Source organism: Carassius gibelio, chromosome A5 (genome assembly GCF_023724105.1).
Source record: "Carassius gibelio isolate Cgi1373 ecotype wild population from Czech Republic chromosome A5, carGib1.2-hapl.c, whole genome shotgun sequence".
Taxonomy (NCBI): Eukaryota; Metazoa; Chordata; class Actinopteri; order Cypriniformes; family Cyprinidae; genus Carassius; species Carassius gibelio.
In genome coordinates, this window is record NC_068375.1 from 24,531,107 (window position 1) to 24,549,012 (window position 17,906).

The window sequence follows — 17,906 nt, forward strand, 5'->3', positions numbered from 1 at the left end:
TTTATTCCTGTCACTTTTGATTTATTGCATCCTTGCTGAATAATACAAAAAAAAGAGTTTAATGAGTTAATCAAAATGCGATTTTTCAAATGATGTCAAACACAAACACATGTGACTCTATCTCAGACCTGACCGTGTTAAACACATGTTACAGGTGGAGCGACTGAGTGAGGGAAGCGTACGCAGATCTGATGAATGTGACACAGGTAAACAAGAGTGTTTTACCTAAATACACAGATTAAAATATCTGTCTTTTTTTAAATAAAACTGTTAAACTAAAATGTTTACCTGCAATCTGGGATTTCAACTAATATTTGTGGCTTTCTGGAAATTAGATATAAGCCGTGTTGTGAGTGTTCAAACTCCACAAGATCAGTCCTGGTCATAATGTTCATTTGTATTATTTTAAAGTTAATTTTATTCTTCCTGTCTTGGGTTTATTTTATGACTAGTTTCTATATTCTGCTGTCACCAAGGTCTTACCACTTTTCATCCTGCAGTTGTGATCAATTTTCTTCTCGTGTGGCTCTTACTTAGTCTCAGTCCTCCTTCTGTTATTTCACTTTCACTTTTTCTCTGTCTCTCACTCTCCTTTCCCTCTTCATTACCCCAGCTCTCCCCACAGCAACTCTCTCTCTCTCTCTCTCTCTCTGTGTGTGTGTGTGTGTGTGTGTCACTGTGAGTTAGGTCTGGCAGGGTTGTTAGAGTACATTGGGTGAGTTTGGCTCAGTCGGGAGGACCTTGTGGTAGAATGTGGGATGAGGAGAACACATACACTAATACACACACACACATACACAGAACAGTCGTTGTGAGGGACCTCCGGCTGGTTTCCCAAACATGTCTAGTATGAGCAGACACATTCCTCCTGGGTGGGCCAAGAGACAGAGACACTGTATGTTTGGGAGGGGTAAGAGAGGACAAAATGAGAGAAATAATCTGTCTGTAGTTCGACTGATCAAGAAAAAAAATGGCATGAGCCTCTGTGGGTTCAGCCTCTGTGACCCTGTGAACTTGACGTTCACACACTTCCTGTCATTGCTCACCATGGTGATAGGTGTCTTGGTTTTCCAACAGAAAGGCTTGTTTGTGCTCAAGTTTGCAAATGCATACAAGTGGAAATCGATTTTCATCTTGTATTTGTTGTTTCTGCTCCTCAGATCTGAATAGCCCACTGAGAATGGAGGATGAAACCCTGGTGGATAGTGTGAGTGGAGTTATTTTTGTGTGTGAGTGAGTCTCAGTCAATTCCTGGAATCGGAAACCCAATAATGGACCACTTAGTCTCCTTCAGACCTGCCATATGTGCTCTTGTAGTGTTTTTCTGTTTGCTAATGGACTGATGTTCGTGCTTGCGTTCTTATTTTGGTCTGTTTTTGTTCTTGAAAACGATTGAATTGCGGTGTGAGAGTGTGTTTTTGTCGTCTTGTTTTTTTCAGGTCTTTGAAGAACAGCTTGTTCTCTGTCTGGATGAAGAGGAAGAAGATCTAAACACGTTTAACTCAGGTAAACATACGTCCAAAGAATTGATTTTATTCAGCAAGGATATAATAATAAAAACAAGGGTGACAGTGAAGAACTTTTATAATCTTACAAAAGATTTCTATTTCAGATAAATGTTTATATATATATATATAAACAATGACTGGATCACAGTTTCCATAAAAATATTAAGCACCACTACTGTTTTAAATATTGATAATAATAATAAATATATAAATGTTTGAGCACCAAATCAGCATATTAAAATGATTTCTGAAGGATCATGTGAAGGATCATGTGACACCAAATACTGGAGAAATGGCTGCTGAAAATTCAGCTTTGCCATCACAGAAATAAATAACTTTTAAAATATATTAAAATAAGATCAATTATTTTAAATGGTAAAAAAATGTCATAATATTACTGTTTTAACTGTTTTTGATCAAATAAATGCAGCCTTTGTGAGCATAAGAGAATTCTTTCAGAAGCATTAAACAATCTTTTGAACAGTAATGTAGTTGTAATGTAGTTTTCATTTTCATAATCATTTTTGGTCGTGGATGGTTTGGAGTACAGTAGCAGCAACTCAAATATTGTTTTACACTAGAGGTTGAGTGTGAAGTTAGCATGTTGCTAAGCTAACACTGTGATACTCTAATAAGGATAAAAATATATAGCAAACAAATTGGGTAAAAAAAAAAAAAATATATATATATATATATATATATATATATATATATATATATATATATATATATTATATATATAATCAAAAATTTTTCGTTGTGCCATGTTGAAATTCATTTCTCACTGAGCTTGTTGGAGGCCATTATGGTCCATGCTGACTAATAATATAGTAATATATCCTAATCCGAACCTTTGTCCAAAAGAAGTGATTATAACAGGCAGCATAATTAAGTTGCTTAATGTATCTTGAGATTCAAGATTATAATTTTTTTTGTCACATACATGGTTATATGGAGAGCATATGACCAGCAGTGAAATGTAAGTCAGGTCTGCTCCATCAACAGTGCAATTGCTAAAGAATACAAACACACAATAAAATTATATATAAATATGGTGCGGAAAAGGTAAGATAAAAAATAAGGATAAAATAAAATGCTTATAAAATTAAATTAAATGTGCAGGACAGTATATTCTAGACCTAATAAATATTACGATGAGCAGGAATGTAAAAGAGAAGAACGTGCAAACCGTTTGTACTGCTTTACATAGCAGCAATAGAGGTAAAAAAATTTAATTGCAGATATTGCTGTGTGCAATTTTACTGATAATTAAGTGAGTTCATGTTAAGAGGCTGGGTTTGAGTTTAGGAGCCTGGTGTCCTGGGGGAAGGAGCTCCTCCGAAGTCTCTCAGTTTTTGCCATCAGGCTACGGAAGCACTTACCAGATGGCAGAAAATGACTGGATGATCTTAAAGGAGCTGACTGGGTTTTGAGCAGAGTATTTATGATGCTGGAGTTGAGATTTAGTATTGAGTATGGAAAGGTGCCTGGTAGTGTGTCATGTTAGGATTTCTGATGTCAGAAATGTTTATGTTTGTTTCAACAGATGTATTGATTGGACTACAGATAAATATTGAATATCCTACAAAGTTCTTATATGTAAACATCAACAAGAAATTTGGATGTTGACTGTTAATGCTCTGTGTATGTCCTTGCATGCATGAGAAGGGTTTACTGAAGATGGAAAAGTCATGAATTGTCTAATTGGAGTGATGTTAACCAAATTTACCTCAGTGCATTTACATCAGTCTGGCCAAAGGAGTAGCAGAAAAGTGTTTAATTTAAGAGGATTCTTTGAGGTTAGAGCAAAATCGTGTTCATTCAAAACAGACGTCTTGTGTTTTTAATTATTCTCTCAGTGTGTTACAAGTACAAGTAGCAGGCGCTGGCACCAGAACATGCTCATTTTCCATCTAAATGAAATTGTGCAGACCTTCTGTTCAGTGTTCATTGATTTGTTTCATGTCATTGCTGCCTTCTGGATTTCAGATGCTGCCATTGCTCTTATGGATCTGCTTTCCTTGGTACAAAAAGTGCATTGTTTTGTTTTTTTGGAGGAAGATTTATAGGCAAGGAAGGACAGAATAACTCTTTTCTTTTGAAACCACTTTGGTCCCTTCAACACAACAGCCCTCTCACACAGATATGCACATTCACAGTTTTAGCTGTAAAGTCGAAGCAGGAATCTTAACAAGCTTAGATTTTTGAACTTGCACAAAAGCTGACATTTAAGATGATGCTTTAAAATCCGACAGAATGGGTTCCTCATCCTCATACAAATGCTCTCATCAATTTCTCCAAGTTACCTAATTTTTGCTTTCCATACAGGTCTATGTTACCCGAGGGGTTACATTGGAGAGATTTATTTGGTTAAACCTAGAAAAAGAAAGTACTTTATTAGTTGTGATATTTTTTTTTAAGGAAAGAAAATGTAGGAAAATAGTACATTTAAAATTAAATGTTAAAATGAACAAATTGCACAACACAAAAGATGAAAATGACTTGTGTTTTATTAAATGACTTTGGGTTGATCAAACTTGAGCTGATCTTCTCTGTAATAAGTGTAGCATAATTGTGTATTCATTTCCCTAAAATAATCTTGTTTTGACTCTAAACATTTGAAAAGTAGTACTTGCCCATGATAATGATTATAAGAATATTTGTTCATTCACACTCACATATGCAACCCATTCTCATAATCTGAGCAATAATGAGCTAACATTTCCCTTTTTCTCTCATTTTAAACACAAACTAAGTCTCTCACACGCAGACAGCCACTAGAAACTCTGGAGGCAGAGGGAGGAGAAAGCTGGGGTTGGAGCCCAGATTTCATGAGATGAGAGACTAAAACAGTCACACAAAAAAGAGCAGGCAGACTGGAAGCAAACTCTTTCGGAGGTCTCTATTTAAACTGAATGGACAATTCGTCGAAGTAAGGGAATATGAACATGGATGAACAGATATAAGAAAAAAGGAATTTAATATGACATTTTTGTTTACTCACCTTCACCTTTCAGGAGATCTGTCTTCATAAGGAGGATTTTCTAAACAGACATATATAATTATTGAGTTGCAGCAGACTTATGGTAAAAATAAGCTGTGAAATAAGTCTTCTGTTGGTTTTTGAGACCTTTGGTGAGCTGAATGAGTCTGCTGTTTGGATTACTGGAGCGCATGTTTCCGCTGAAGGATGGATAAATACACACACGGAGCGGTTCGCTAACAGAGTCTGAATGTCCTCCACATGCAGAGAGTAATTCATCTCGTCTCAGACACACACTCACACACACACCTGGCTGTAATGCTGCTTTGTAAAAGTTCCTGGCTGGGGGTGACTTGGCTTTTTAACTAGGAGACTTACTGTGTGTTGTAGAGCTTGTGTTGTGTTTCAGTGGGTTTGATTTTGTGAGTTGGGTCTGTGAGCTGTTCAATTTAAGTGGGGTACTTTATGTATAGTTGGGTTTTGTAGGATTGACTTGAGGTTGATTTGGTGTTAATTTGCCTGTGTAGGGTTGGCTTTTTCTAGGTTTAGGTTTTATTTAGTTGCAGATTATAGTTTAATTTCAATGTTATGTTAATATAAATGAATATTTTATTATATACAGGTACAATATTATTACCGATATATTTTAGTTGTTCTAGATTATACTGTGGGCCACCACTCCGGGATTGGTTTGGGACTGTTATTCAAATTAATTAATGTTCGTTGCAAGTCAGTTTGGGCCACCCTTGTACTGTTTTTGAGGCGATACTTAGCTCATTCCTGCCTGTGAGAAGTTGCATTACAAATTAGGTTACTTTGCATCATGAATTCATGAAAACATAATTATGGAGATTTGTTCCACGTTGAAATTGCAGTCTGCTTTATAAAGATCAAGAGGAGGTGTGTTTCCTTTTGCATCCCAGGACCTCATGGGGTTTTATTAACGTTTATGGTTAATGATTCATAAACCTTGGCTGACACCTTAGTTTAAAAAACCCTCCTTCATGCTCTCCCAGGTCCAGATTGAATCCTGACTCTGCCTGCAACAAGAAAGTGGGAGTATAGAGTGTCAGGTCTGAGCCCACCTGCTTCAACATGAGCACAAGCGTTCGTGGACTCATCTCCTCAATGCTTATCTGAGGAATCTGCTTTCTTCAGAAAGGTGTTCTCAAACTCCTGCGTAACTCCTTGTTGATTTTACTGTTATGTGTTTCACAAAACGGAGCAGTTAAGGAAGATTAAAAACATGGACTCTGATTCAGACTCTCCGTTTAACTACTCATGGCCATCCTTCCCAAAGATGAGAATCCGGAGACGGACATCAAAAGCAGGTAACTAGAGAGCAATGGAGAGAGCGAGTAAGAGAGAGTGAGAGAACCTGTCTGAATGAATGATGCATGCAACAAAGACACACACACACACACACACACACATATATATAATGCTTAAGGAAAGCAAACATACACAGACTAAAAGTCTTTGGTTGTCTCACATGACTAGTTTGTGTGTTTTTGTTCATTGTTTTGGGTCTGTGGTGCAGGGCAGCTTTACAAGCTTAATTCAGCAGTGAGTCAGAGCTCAGATTGCTGATTCTAGTTCTGTACAATGGGAATTTTAAGCCAGAATTGCAGTGAGATGTTTTTGATAGGATATTAAAGTGGTTATTTCACTGGTATTGGTCTTTAATTTCTTACCTCAAAAGTGTGTATAGTCATCCTGACCAGAAATGCTGTATTCAGAGGTACCATCTACGCAAGAGTAAAACTAAACTGCCAGTCACAGGTCAAGTTAAGTGAGTGATTAATCCAGCTTGTGTGTGGAGTGGACATCACTATCTGGTATTTCCGTTGTTGTTGGAAGACCTTCACACGCATCCGTCATGACGGGATGCCCCTGCAAGTTATCTGAATCCCAGATCACTTAAACATACACACTCATCTTTACCAAGACACACACACACACATGATCTTGTGCCAACACATACATACCTCTCCCTTGAACATTGAATCTTGATGTGTTTGTGTTTGTTTGACAATGTCGGTGGATGTTCTTGTCATGTGAATGGATAGGTGCATGTGTAAGTTTGTGTTTCTGCACATAGCTGTAAAGGTCAATAGTGTGTGTGTGTGTGTGTGTGTGTGTGTGTGTGTGTGTGTGAGGCTGAATGTCTGTTTCTTCCATTTTCTTTACACACTACGCCACTTTGACTGCATTGGGACCACACATTTTGTACGTTTGCCCAGAAGATAATTTATTATTCAGAGGTTTCTTCTTCATAGTTTATGGTGTATTAATGGAGTTCTCAGATATTTATTTAAGATAATAGCAGATTTGCTTAACAAGTTGGTTATTTCTAAGACAATTTAAAATTATAAATAGAAGTGGTAAAAGTAAAAGCATGAACATGCTAAATGAATAATTATAAATGTACATGCTACTGTGTGAGAAATAATTATACTCTCTTATGCTGACCAACACTGCATTTATTTGAATTAAACATACAGTAAAAAGAGTAATATTGTGAAATATCATTACAATATAAAATAAAGTTTTCTATTTTAGAAATGAATTTTCAGCAGCCATTACTTCAGTCTTTTGTGTCACATTATTATACTTCAGAAATCGCTCTATTATGCTGATTTGGTAAAAAGAAATAGTTCTAGAAAGTTCAAATGAACATCCTTTTTTGAAAATATAAATCTTTTATGTCTTTTATATTCTTCAAAAATAGTTTTTTGGATAAATGCACAGAGACACATAAAATTTAACTGTGCAAAAGGAAAGCAAAAGCCTCCTTAAAAATAAAGCTTTACCGGCCATAAAGAGACTATGCTGTTGTGCTATTTTCTATTTTAATGGCTTTCAGAGACTGTCAAAACACTAACGCACACATAATTTTTCATAGAACAGAACAAAGGCAGCAGCATGTAAAGTGCTGTCATTCACATAATTTTTTTCTATTAGTTAACTTCTAAATATCACTGACTCTGCATTTCCATCCAGTTGTATTGACACACACATCAATTTGACAGTGTGCTTTGTTTTGACAGAGAAGCTGTGTTCCTCTCCTGACTCCTGCACTCCATTTCACCTCAGTTCTTCAGACACTGCTGCTGTCATGCTCAGAGACTCCGCTAAGGTCAGACGCCACACATATCGCTACTCCTACAAATCAGCATACTCAGTATGCCAGATCTACAGACACTCAGCTGTAACATTTTCCATCCAAATCCCATCTCCTCCCTTCACTCTACTGCCTTTGTCCTATGATTGATCTCTTTGAAAGTCTTGGGGAAATACTTTATTTGATCTTGGCACATTGTAGCCTGAATCTTAAGCCACAACTCTTCTACTGCCTTACAAGTCTTTAGTTTGACATGAATCAAGACACTAGTTTATGAGACACCAGGCTTAGTGTAATGGATAGTTCACCCAAAACAAAACAACAACAAAAATTGTCATCACTTATTCACCCTCATGTCCTTCCAAACCTGTATGATTCTGAAAAATCTCTCAGTGTTTTTTGTGCATACAAATGTCAGCAGGGACCAGTAATGTTTTGGACCGCATTAACTTTCACTTTATGGACAAAAATGGTTGCAGATTTTTCCAGAAGCATGTAATACAGGTTTTTTCATTTAAAATGCTTCATGAGGGTGAGAAAAAATATTTAACTTTAAGTGAAATAACCCTAGTATATCGCTACATTACTTTTGTCGTTTTCTTAGTACCTTAAAGGGTTAGTTTACCCTAAAATTTTAATTAGGCCATAAATTACTCACCCTCAAGTCATCCTATGTGTGTATGAATTTCTTCTTTCAGATGAATCCAGTCAGAGTTACAATAAAGATTGTGTTTGATCTTTCAAGATGTTTCATGGCACTCATGCATCAGTCCAAAAGAGGTTAAATAAAAAGTGCCCATCAATAAAAAAGAAAAGAAAATGGCCTCCTGTAGCGAATCGATGCGTTTTTGTAAGAAAAATATCCATATTCCAAATGTAATAATCACTTTAATATAGCTTGCGCTCACTGTTGTACACGGAAGCAGCTCCAGGTGGATGACTTATGAGTTTGGCTACTGTTTTCATTTTTGGGTGAACTAACCCTTTAAATATTTGTTTGTTTTCACTTCTGGTGTAGGACAATGACCTCAACATGAAGTACGCTGTTACAAGTGTCACAGAGGACAGTTCTGGGACAGATAGCGGTGTGTGGCGAATGTCAGATATGGGGGTCTTGTCACCAGGGACTATAGATATGCCTCCAGCTATTAAAGATGATGAAGGTCAGAGAGGATGGCAGCATGCTTCCTGTTCTTTCTCTCCCACCTCTCCAGCGGGACCGATGCTGGATAGACTCATACGTGCCACACGACCTGCTGAACTGACATATAACAGCTCAAGCTCACCTACAGAGCCATGTGACCTAAGGTAAGCATGCTAACATTGATGTTTTGTTGTGACAGTTATTTAATTGCTGGTGGTGTTTAACATTTGACACTTTACACTTACCGTTTGCCATTTGGGGTTGGTGAGATTTTCTTTTTTTCTTTTTTTTTTTAAGTTCAAAAGAACAACATTTATTTGAAATGTAAATCTTTTGTAGGATTGTCAACGTCTTTAATGTCACTTTTGATGAAATTAATGCATTCTTGGTGAACAATCAATAATAATCAATTTCTTTCCCAAAAACGTCCAACCCCAAGCTTTTGAATACTAGTTTATGGCCTCGGTTTATACTTCATAGTGATTTGAAGTAGCCAAATCAGGCACATGCCAACATGGACAGGTTGCATGACATGACAAAACAACTCTTACATCAAACGCAGATTCACTTACAGCAAGAATAAACATGGTTTGTGCCGACCACATGTGTTTTACGCAATGAATTCTTAGCTGCTGAGAGCATGATGCCGTCACTGTTCAGAAAACATTTTAAGGACATTTTGTTTAGATCTTTTAAAACTTGGTAGAAGAACTGTGACAGTGAGTAAACTAGAGAAGAAAAATACAAAAACAAACGCAGACTCTACCTGGCTCTGTCTGCTGGATGCCTTATAAAGCAGGAATGCAGTTTTTATGCAAAAGCCCAGAATCAATTAAAAAATGTTTCCATGATTTAAAACATTTGCCTTGCTGTGATATTTCACCTTAGTTTGAGGAGTGTTTGTATAAACTAACAATGTATAAATTATTTACAAAGCGTTAAGTGATGCTCGTCTTACTTGCAGTAGTTGTTGAGAATTTTTTGAAGTCCAATCCTCTCTCTAAGCCCGAGTCTGGTGGCCTTGGAAATGGACAGCGAGGAGGATGATGATGATGATGATGACATTTTAATGAAGAAGCCCCTCCCCCAGCCACAGCCTGAGCTCAAAAACAGCGTAGATGATCGGGTTATATCTGGCCCCGCCCCCGATCTTACCTGCACGCGTTCACACTCCGCCTCCTCACCCTGCAACCCCACCCCTGCAAAGGTACCACACTTATTTTCCTGGTTCCCTACATTACAAACTATGCACAGATACAGATATCTGACTACAGCTACTACACATGATGGTCGTTACTACATTTGTGAGCACTGTGGATTGAAAATGTTAATTATTAATTTTTTTCAGGATATTGAGCAGGGCATCCGTCTCCGTTCGTATTCCTTCACATCCCCCAAAATCAGCCTGCTGCCTCCACGGTTAAGCAGGGATGCCCAACCTCCACCTACCGACCTCAACCAGGGTCAGATCCTTTAACCTTTCACCTTCCACCTCTCACTTTACTCGCATTTTGTCCCAAATGATGTGTGTTTTTGCAAAGGTTAGGTTTTTTTCAGAGTCAGGTGACAGGAAGTCAAGTCAAACATGAATCACAGCGCATAAACAAAAGTCCTTTTATTCTGAGATATTTATAAATCACATACTAAGTCACAAATTGCTGTTTCAAGCATGGTGAGCTTTTAAAGGATGATAGGATTTGTGACTAATTTAAAATCACTTTTCCTTTTTTTATTATTATGTTTATAGGACATTTCTGATGAGATTCCTTTTTGGTTATTATGCTGTTAAAAATAATTTCTGGACACTAACATATAATATAGCAGCTGAACATAATTGCCTTTACACTTGATCATAGGTTGTTAGAAGCATGTTTCATAGCAACCTAAATTATAAAACTTCAATTTTAGAGTATAATCTTCATATCAGCACCTATATTCTCTTTCCACAGAACATCGTGCCTGCAGCACATCAGAGCAGCCTCGAGAGAAAAGGTAATTCAGACCTCGAACAACCTCCACTGTCATCTCCTCTGAACCCTGTATTGGGTGTTGAACAGAGAATACAACTGTTGAGAAGAATTCTCCAGTGTCCCTGACAACATGGTGGCCAGGTGACAGGGTGCTTTTGGTTGATTTGAAGGATATGGCACCTTTTCATGGGTCAACCTTTTTTTTTTCTTTTTCTTAATGAGCAAAAACATTATCATTATTTACAACATTATTAACATGTCAATGGATACAAAAATATGCATGTAATAGTTGGTGATTGACTTACAGTTTATGTGATAAGATCACTTTGTATGTTTTATTGCATTTCATATATCGTCATCGTCCATATGTCAGCTTATTTTCAAGTTTTTTTTCTTAATTCCCCACATTTTGTTTTTTTTAACTTTTTTTTTCAGCAAAGCACAATAGCGCCCTCTAGAGACAATATGTGTGTGTGATACATTGAAATGTAAATGCATGGATCTGCTGTGTGTATAAACACTCAGAGTGCTGTACTGTACCTCTATAGGGAGTTAAGGTTTCGTAGGCGTGCTCAGTCGGCTGACGACGAGACCAGTGCAGAGCTGGCCAACTCCCTCCAACACCTCACGCTCTCTGAATTCCTCAAAGAGTACGTCAATACAGAGTCCCAGTAGCCCCAAAACACCAACAACACTTGGCATGAGCGTCTTAATAACCTAACCAGAATGCACTGTCACCCACCGGCATGAAATCATGTCTAATGCTTGTTAATGTTTGTGTAAAACTCCAAATGATGCTGTCACTTCACCCAGTATGTAATAACACTGTTTGTGAACCTAACTGTGGTCCTTGTCTCACAACTCACCTCCCACTAAGCACAGATTTCTAATCCGGTATGTGTGAAATGCAGAGAATGTCCGCACTGCTCAGGTGGTATGTCCTAATTATTTATGGCACGGAGGGTGATGACTAATTATTAATTTTCCGGCTGCCTGGAAAATAATGCTTGACTTACTCTGAAACAAATGCATTAATGAAACTAGCCAGCCACTGCATCATGGTCTGAAAGTAAAAGCTGTGTTATCATTAAACACTCACTGGACAGGCATGTGTTTGTGATTCTAGTGCACACCAGGTGAATAATCTAAGCGGGCTTTTGTCTTCCAGGATTGAGGAAGAGGAATGGGACAAATACATCGTCCCTTCCAAAACAGAGTCAGAAAAATGCAAAGTCAGTCGCACGTTCAGCTTTATAAAGAGCCGAATGTATAGCACTCGCAACAAGAACAAGGTAAACATACTGTACACACGTAATGTATATTTATACACTGCTGTTCAAAACGTTTGGGTAATACTTTAAACAAAGGTAAATTAAATTTAAGAAAAGTGAAAGTAAAGGCATTAATAATGTTACAAAAGATTTATATTTCAAACAAATGCTGTCATTTTCTAAGTTTGTTTTTTGAGCACACAAACAGCATTCACTGAAGTTCATTAAAGAAACCTGAAATAAAACAGGTATCACAAATGTCCACAAAAATATAAAGCAAAACAGATTTCAACATTGATAATAAGAAATGTTACTTGGAGGAAAAAAAATAATTTTCAAATATTAAAATAGAACATTTATTTTAAATTGTAATCATATTTTACCTTATTACATATAAGCAATCTATTAAAATCTTAAACTTTGGTTTATATTCTTATACAAGTTACCTTATACAATGCATGTTACTTTATACAAAGGTGTTTTTTTACTGTACTATATCTTCCTGGTTTTTGCACACAATATCCTTTAATAGCCATTCATGATGTATGAAAAAGAAATTGGGGGTAAAGACTGGTTGTTCGACCGGAAAACAACCACAGTTGTCTCTTTAATAATTAAACCTTGTTCTGGCTGTAACTGTTTTACTAGCAGCAAACTCTCCCACGGCCTTTTCTTTTTTTTTTTGCTACACAAGCATGTCAGACTTAGACTAACTTAGCAAGCAGACAACGTGAAGAGATGAACATGTTGAGTTTAACGTGCAGTCATGGCAGATGGTGATGTGGACTGTCAGTGATCTGATGGCTTTTTCTTGGTTCTTTAAGGGGAGAGGAAAAGAGAGAGAGACCAAAGACAAACAGGTCAATGGACATCAGTTCACAGCTGGATCTGTCCTGGGGTCGACACTTTGTGAGATCTGCGGCAAGCCAGCTCCTGGGAAAGAGGTCCTCCACTGCACATGTGAGTTTCAGATCTTTTAAATAATAAGACATTAAGATAGACTGTGTTTCTTGCAACAAGGAGGTTTGAAATGAGACATTTCATTTGATCTATTTTTGTGATTTGGAAAATTTAGGTCCTGGATGTCTGCCAGTTGATTTATTAAGTGTTTATCTGTATTTTATTATATTATATTATATTATATTATATTATATTATATTAATGTTCTTTCTTCTGGTTTGTTTATATTTCTCTTGACTCTTAGACTGTGCAGTTAGCATCCATAAGGGCTGTAAGGACTCATCTGCACCATGCCTGAAGGTGGACTGCGCTTGTGATTACATGTTGTTGTTGTTGTTGTTGTTGTTGGTTTTTCTTAGTTTTTTTGTCTTGAACTACATTGTCTAAATTTAATATTTAAACCTAGAGACACGTTTGCCCATGTTTGGTCATACACAAAGGACAGAGGCTCTGTAATGAGGCCTATTGTTACAATACTGAATTCTGCTAATCAGTGTGTCAAACGAGGAAGTAATGTTAATTTAAAAAATATATATATACTTATCATGCTTTCTTTTACAGAAACCTCAAGACAAATCTTCTGTAATGACAGTAAAAAGCAGGACAGCCTCCCTCCCTCAGAGTGAGTTTTACCACCTTAATAAAATATGTAAAGGAAATCGATATGACTCATGCTATCATCTCTTTGAAAATCCTAAAGAGGTTTTTTTAAGCAGTTACAGTTTTGTTTTGAATTTGCTCTCACCTTTTTTGTCACATTTAGATTTTATAGTGCGTGAAAGTTCCTCCTCGTGGTCTCAGATGCCCATCTCCGCCTCTCTTCCTGTGATGACATCACGAGACTCTACACCTCTTCTTTGCCCTCTGTCTAGAAGTGTGCCTGCAGTCACAGAAAGGTCCGAAACTCTGTGTGTTGCAATATTCAACCAAAAACTAACTAGATCAATTTATTGTTAATGTTTATGACCCATATGCTGTTATAATGTAATAATACTACAAAAATCAACTAGAGTGAGAAGATTTATTTTGTTTGATTATTAAAATATTAAAAGTTAAAAGGTAAATTTTTGACTGAAAATTACTGCAACATTCTTATTTATTTTCAGTCTGACAATTTCAGACATAATATTGAAATGCATGCAGTCTCAACACAAGCTGACTAACTTTTATCAATTTGTTTCCTCTGTAAATGCTAAATAATTGCTACTTGACCTTAACTGTTTGGATATTCAATATTTGAATGGGCATTACAATAAGCCAACACAGCATAAGTGCCCAAAGTTTGTATTTTTTGAAATGAACAAGAGTGTTTAGCATTCCTTGGTGTTGTAATGAACATTAATGCCATTTATTTCCCATCAGGCTTTGCGGTAGCCCAGAAGCAGATAGTGACGCTCCCCCATGGCAGAACAATATTCAACCAGAGGAGCTCCTCCAAACATTGGAGTCCTCAACATCCACTGATTCTTCTCTTATTGAAGGTAAAACAGCTGGGCATTTGATGGAGGAAATTCCTACCTCAACTCAACATACTTGGAACCCAGTAATTTTGCCTTAATAACTTAAAAAAAAGTGCTCTTATGTGTATCCCACCTCTCCATAGACTCTGTAGATTCCCCACTACAGAATGAGCTGGTAATGAATGCTGTGGATTTGGAGGCGGAGTCATGGAGTCTAGCGGTAGAGCCCCAGTTCTGTAAGATGCAAGAAAAGCGCATCGTCAAGAGACAGGATGTCATTTACGGTCAGCTGAAACTCACCTAAAATGTTCTGTTCAGTTTAATTCTGTACATCATTTGAAAGTGTTTGTACTCTTGGTCTTACTCAGAGTTCATGCAGACCGAGCTCCATCACGTACAGACGCTGGTGATAATGGCGGAGGTCTTCAGGCGGGGAATGCGGGAAGAAGTCGGACTGGATGCGGACACTATTGATCGGATTTTCCCTTGCTTAGATGAGCTGCTTCTCCTCCACCGTGACTTCCTTTCAGCGATGAAGGAACGGCGGCAAAGCTGCATTCAGCCCAACAGCCGCAAGAACTACCTCATCCACCATGTGGGTGACATCTTTCTGCAACAGGTACATTAATTATAGTAGTAGTCGTATATATTTCTGTACGATTACATAATTCAAATAATTCAGGGTCCTGATCAATTTAATCGTAATACTTGTAATGATGTTACATTAGTTTATTGTTAGTTAATGAGTTAACTTTTACTAACAGTAATCAATATATTTGTTACTATATATTTTTTTTTTTATTAATGCTAGTTCATATTAATTCAGGTGCTGAAATTAACATTAAGGTAATTATTTTCCATTGTTAGTTTCACTGATAATAGTAATTACCCTACAACAGCTCTATTAATACATCTATCATAACATGTACACATAGTGTCTAAACTGGGATCTGTAATATTTTTTAATGTTTTAAAAGAAGTCTCTTCGGCTCAGCAAGGCTGCCATTATTTGTACAGTAAAAAAAAAAAATAGATGCCTGATTTAAGTCTCAAAAATGGACAAAAAATAATACTTTACTGACTTATACATTTTAAGTTAAACTGTGCTTTGTTGGTATAGTATCTGCTAGAATTTAAAAATTATTTAATTAATGCAGTTTTGAAAAGGAAAAATAGGCCTACATAGGTAATGTTTTCGGGTATTCAGCCTTCGGCACCCGGCCCAGTGTTTTGATTTAGTTCGGCTTTGGCTAAGAACTTTCATTTCGGTGCATCCCTGCTTGTCACCAGAATTCGAGAGCTGTAGTTCCAGTCACACCTGCTGCTGGTATCAAGTACATATAGAGTACATACATCATAAGAAACATCATAGGTGTGTGTTTGTGTTCATCATAGTTCTCCCAGGAAAATGCAGAGAAGATGAAGCAGGTGTATGGCGAGTTTTGCAGTCACCACACAGAAGCGGTCAGCTACTTCAAAGAGCTTCAGCAGCAGAATAAGAGATTTCAGCTCTTCATCAGAGTGAGAGCCAAATCAATGACTGTATCGGTCACATTTTGTATTATGGATGCTCTTGGTAGCACTAAATTTCCGTTAATCTGATCTTTTTGGTCCCACAGCAACAGAGTAGCAACTCCTTGGTAAAAAGACGAGAAATCCCAGAATGCATCTTGCTAGTGACGCAGAGAATTACAAAGTATCCCGTCCTCCTGGAAAGAATCCTGCAATATACAGAGGGTATCTGTCTTCACACACAGTACATCACAACCAGTCCCGAACATATACTGTGCATACACATTCGTTTACTCTCAGTTTCTCTTGTTCTTTGCTTCAGAGGGCACAGAAGAGCATGCTGACCTCTCCTGTGCACTAGTCCTGATCCGAGAGCTGATCTCCGCTGTGGACCAGTGCGTGAGTCAGTGCGAGCAGAACCAGAAGCTGAGTGAGGTCCTGGGCCGCATGGAGAACAAATGCTCGACTAAACTGAAGAGTGGAAACCCCTTCCGCAAGCAGGACATCACCAGTGGCAGAGCTCTGCTGCACCAGGGCCCGCTGCTCTGGAAGACAGCCACAGGAAGACTGAAAGGTGAGGAAATGAATTATCCAATAAAACGGCCACAATACATCACACAGTAGTCAAGCGAACGGACATATGAATAACCATGTGTGCTTAATTCTTGTCTGGCTCAGCAGATGAAAGGTCTGGCTACATTATTTGATTGTTCTGGTCATCCACAGATGTTCTGGCGTTTTTGCTGTCTGATTCATTGGTGTTCCTTCAGGAGAAAGATCAGAAATACATCTTTGCTGCTGTGGTTGGTTTTTGAGATTACTATGCATTTTCATCTTTATAAAGCATGCATTACAGGTCAAAGGTTTGGGTTAACAAGAAGTCTTTTATAATCATCAAGGCTGCATTTATTGGATGTTGCCATTGCATTGCTATAGATTGTGCAAGTCTTAAACAAGCTCAACTTTTAAGTGGAGCAGAATCTTCCCGCTCTTCTTCGTAAATCTGTTGAATACTGTGTCGCCAATCTCTCAGCTATGTTGTCTTTCTCAGGACCAGAAGCCTCCGGTGATCTCTCTGCAGAAGCTGATTGTGCGTGAGGTGGCCAATGAGGAGAGAGGCATGTTTCTGATCAGCGCGTCTTCAGCTGGTCCTGAGATGTATGAGGTGCACGCTGCTTCTAAAGATGAACGAAATGCCTGGATGAGACTCATCAGAGAGGCTGTGGAGAGGTGTGAAGTGATGAGGAACTGGAACATGTCATACTTAATATTCACACTTGATCTACAAAGGCAGCTGAGAGTGAAAAAAAAAATCTGTGTGTGATTGAACTAATTATAAATTTATATTTGTTTGATAAGTTGCCCTGAAGAGGAGGATAAAACTACAAGTGAGTCAGAAGAGGAAAGGAGAGTCACAGAGGCAAAGGTCCAAAAGATCCACAGGCTAAAAGGTACAACCAACCAGATATGCTGAACCCAAGGATAATAGTTTATAATAGCTGAAATGTATATATAATTCATAATAACTGAAGATATATATCCATTTGCATCCCTGTTCATCTTTCATCTCAAATTGTTCTGTGGTGCAGGCCATTACTGTGGATTTGCAAGAGGTGATGGCACCTCAAGAATGCCCACATTCCCTAACTATTTTTGGAGAGCTCTTATAGTACTATGAAATGGATTTGTCAATGTATGTGCCAACAGTATAATCTGTAACTGGTAAAACATCTAATAACATAATCAAATACATCAGATTTGTATGTTGCTTTTATTTCATCAGCATACACAGTTTATTTTGAATAGTGGTCAATGAGAGGTAGGGTTTCTTAAAGGGTTAGTTCACCCAAAAATGATAATTAGGCTGTGTTTTAGGTGTATATGACTTTCTTATTTTAGACGAATCCATTCCAAGTTATATTAAACATTGTTTGAACTGAAGCAATGCAACACCAGAGACCATTATTAATATAA

The 17,906-nt window shown here is 37.5% G+C and overlaps 1 protein-coding gene across 2 annotated transcripts in view; it reads left to right on the plus strand.

Annotated features, from left to right (window-relative positions):
- The window catches only part of arhgef28a (Rho guanine nucleotide exchange factor (GEF) 28a), a 64,159-nt gene that overhangs the window by 24,401 nt on the left and 21,852 nt on the right, over window positions 1–17,906 (plus strand). Inside the window, exons 7-29 of one of the 2 annotated variants that reach the window (XM_052592698.1) lie at window positions 155–206; window positions 1,161–1,207; window positions 1,440–1,506; window positions 7,542–7,630; window positions 8,634–8,923; window positions 9,765–9,966; window positions 10,108–10,222; window positions 10,709–10,751; window positions 11,278–11,379; window positions 11,898–12,021; window positions 12,825–12,960; window positions 13,205–13,260; window positions 13,522–13,582; window positions 13,724–13,856; window positions 14,323–14,441; window positions 14,564–14,704; window positions 14,789–15,039; window positions 15,816–15,941; window positions 16,040–16,157; window positions 16,255–16,506; window positions 16,659–16,735; window positions 16,984–17,162; window positions 17,292–17,383. In XM_052592698.1, the coding sequence (XP_052448658.1) occupies window positions 155–206; window positions 1,161–1,207; window positions 1,440–1,506; window positions 7,542–7,630; window positions 8,634–8,923; window positions 9,765–9,966; window positions 10,108–10,222; window positions 10,709–10,751; window positions 11,278–11,379; window positions 11,898–12,021; window positions 12,825–12,960; window positions 13,205–13,260; window positions 13,522–13,582; window positions 13,724–13,856; window positions 14,323–14,441; window positions 14,564–14,704; window positions 14,789–15,039; window positions 15,816–15,941; window positions 16,040–16,157; window positions 16,255–16,506; window positions 16,659–16,735; window positions 16,984–17,162; window positions 17,292–17,383 (2,872 nt within the window). Of the gene's footprint in view, window positions 1–154; window positions 207–1,160; window positions 1,208–1,439; window positions 1,507–5,148; window positions 5,823–7,541; window positions 7,631–8,633; window positions 8,924–9,764; window positions 9,967–10,107; window positions 10,223–10,708; window positions 10,752–11,277; window positions 11,380–11,897; window positions 12,022–12,824; window positions 12,961–13,204; window positions 13,261–13,521; window positions 13,583–13,723; window positions 13,857–14,322; window positions 14,442–14,563; window positions 14,705–14,788; window positions 15,040–15,815; window positions 15,942–16,039; window positions 16,158–16,254; window positions 16,507–16,658; window positions 16,736–16,983; window positions 17,163–17,291; window positions 17,384–17,906 lie in introns of those variants that run through there. The other variant, XM_052592697.1, reaches the window with a different exon arrangement.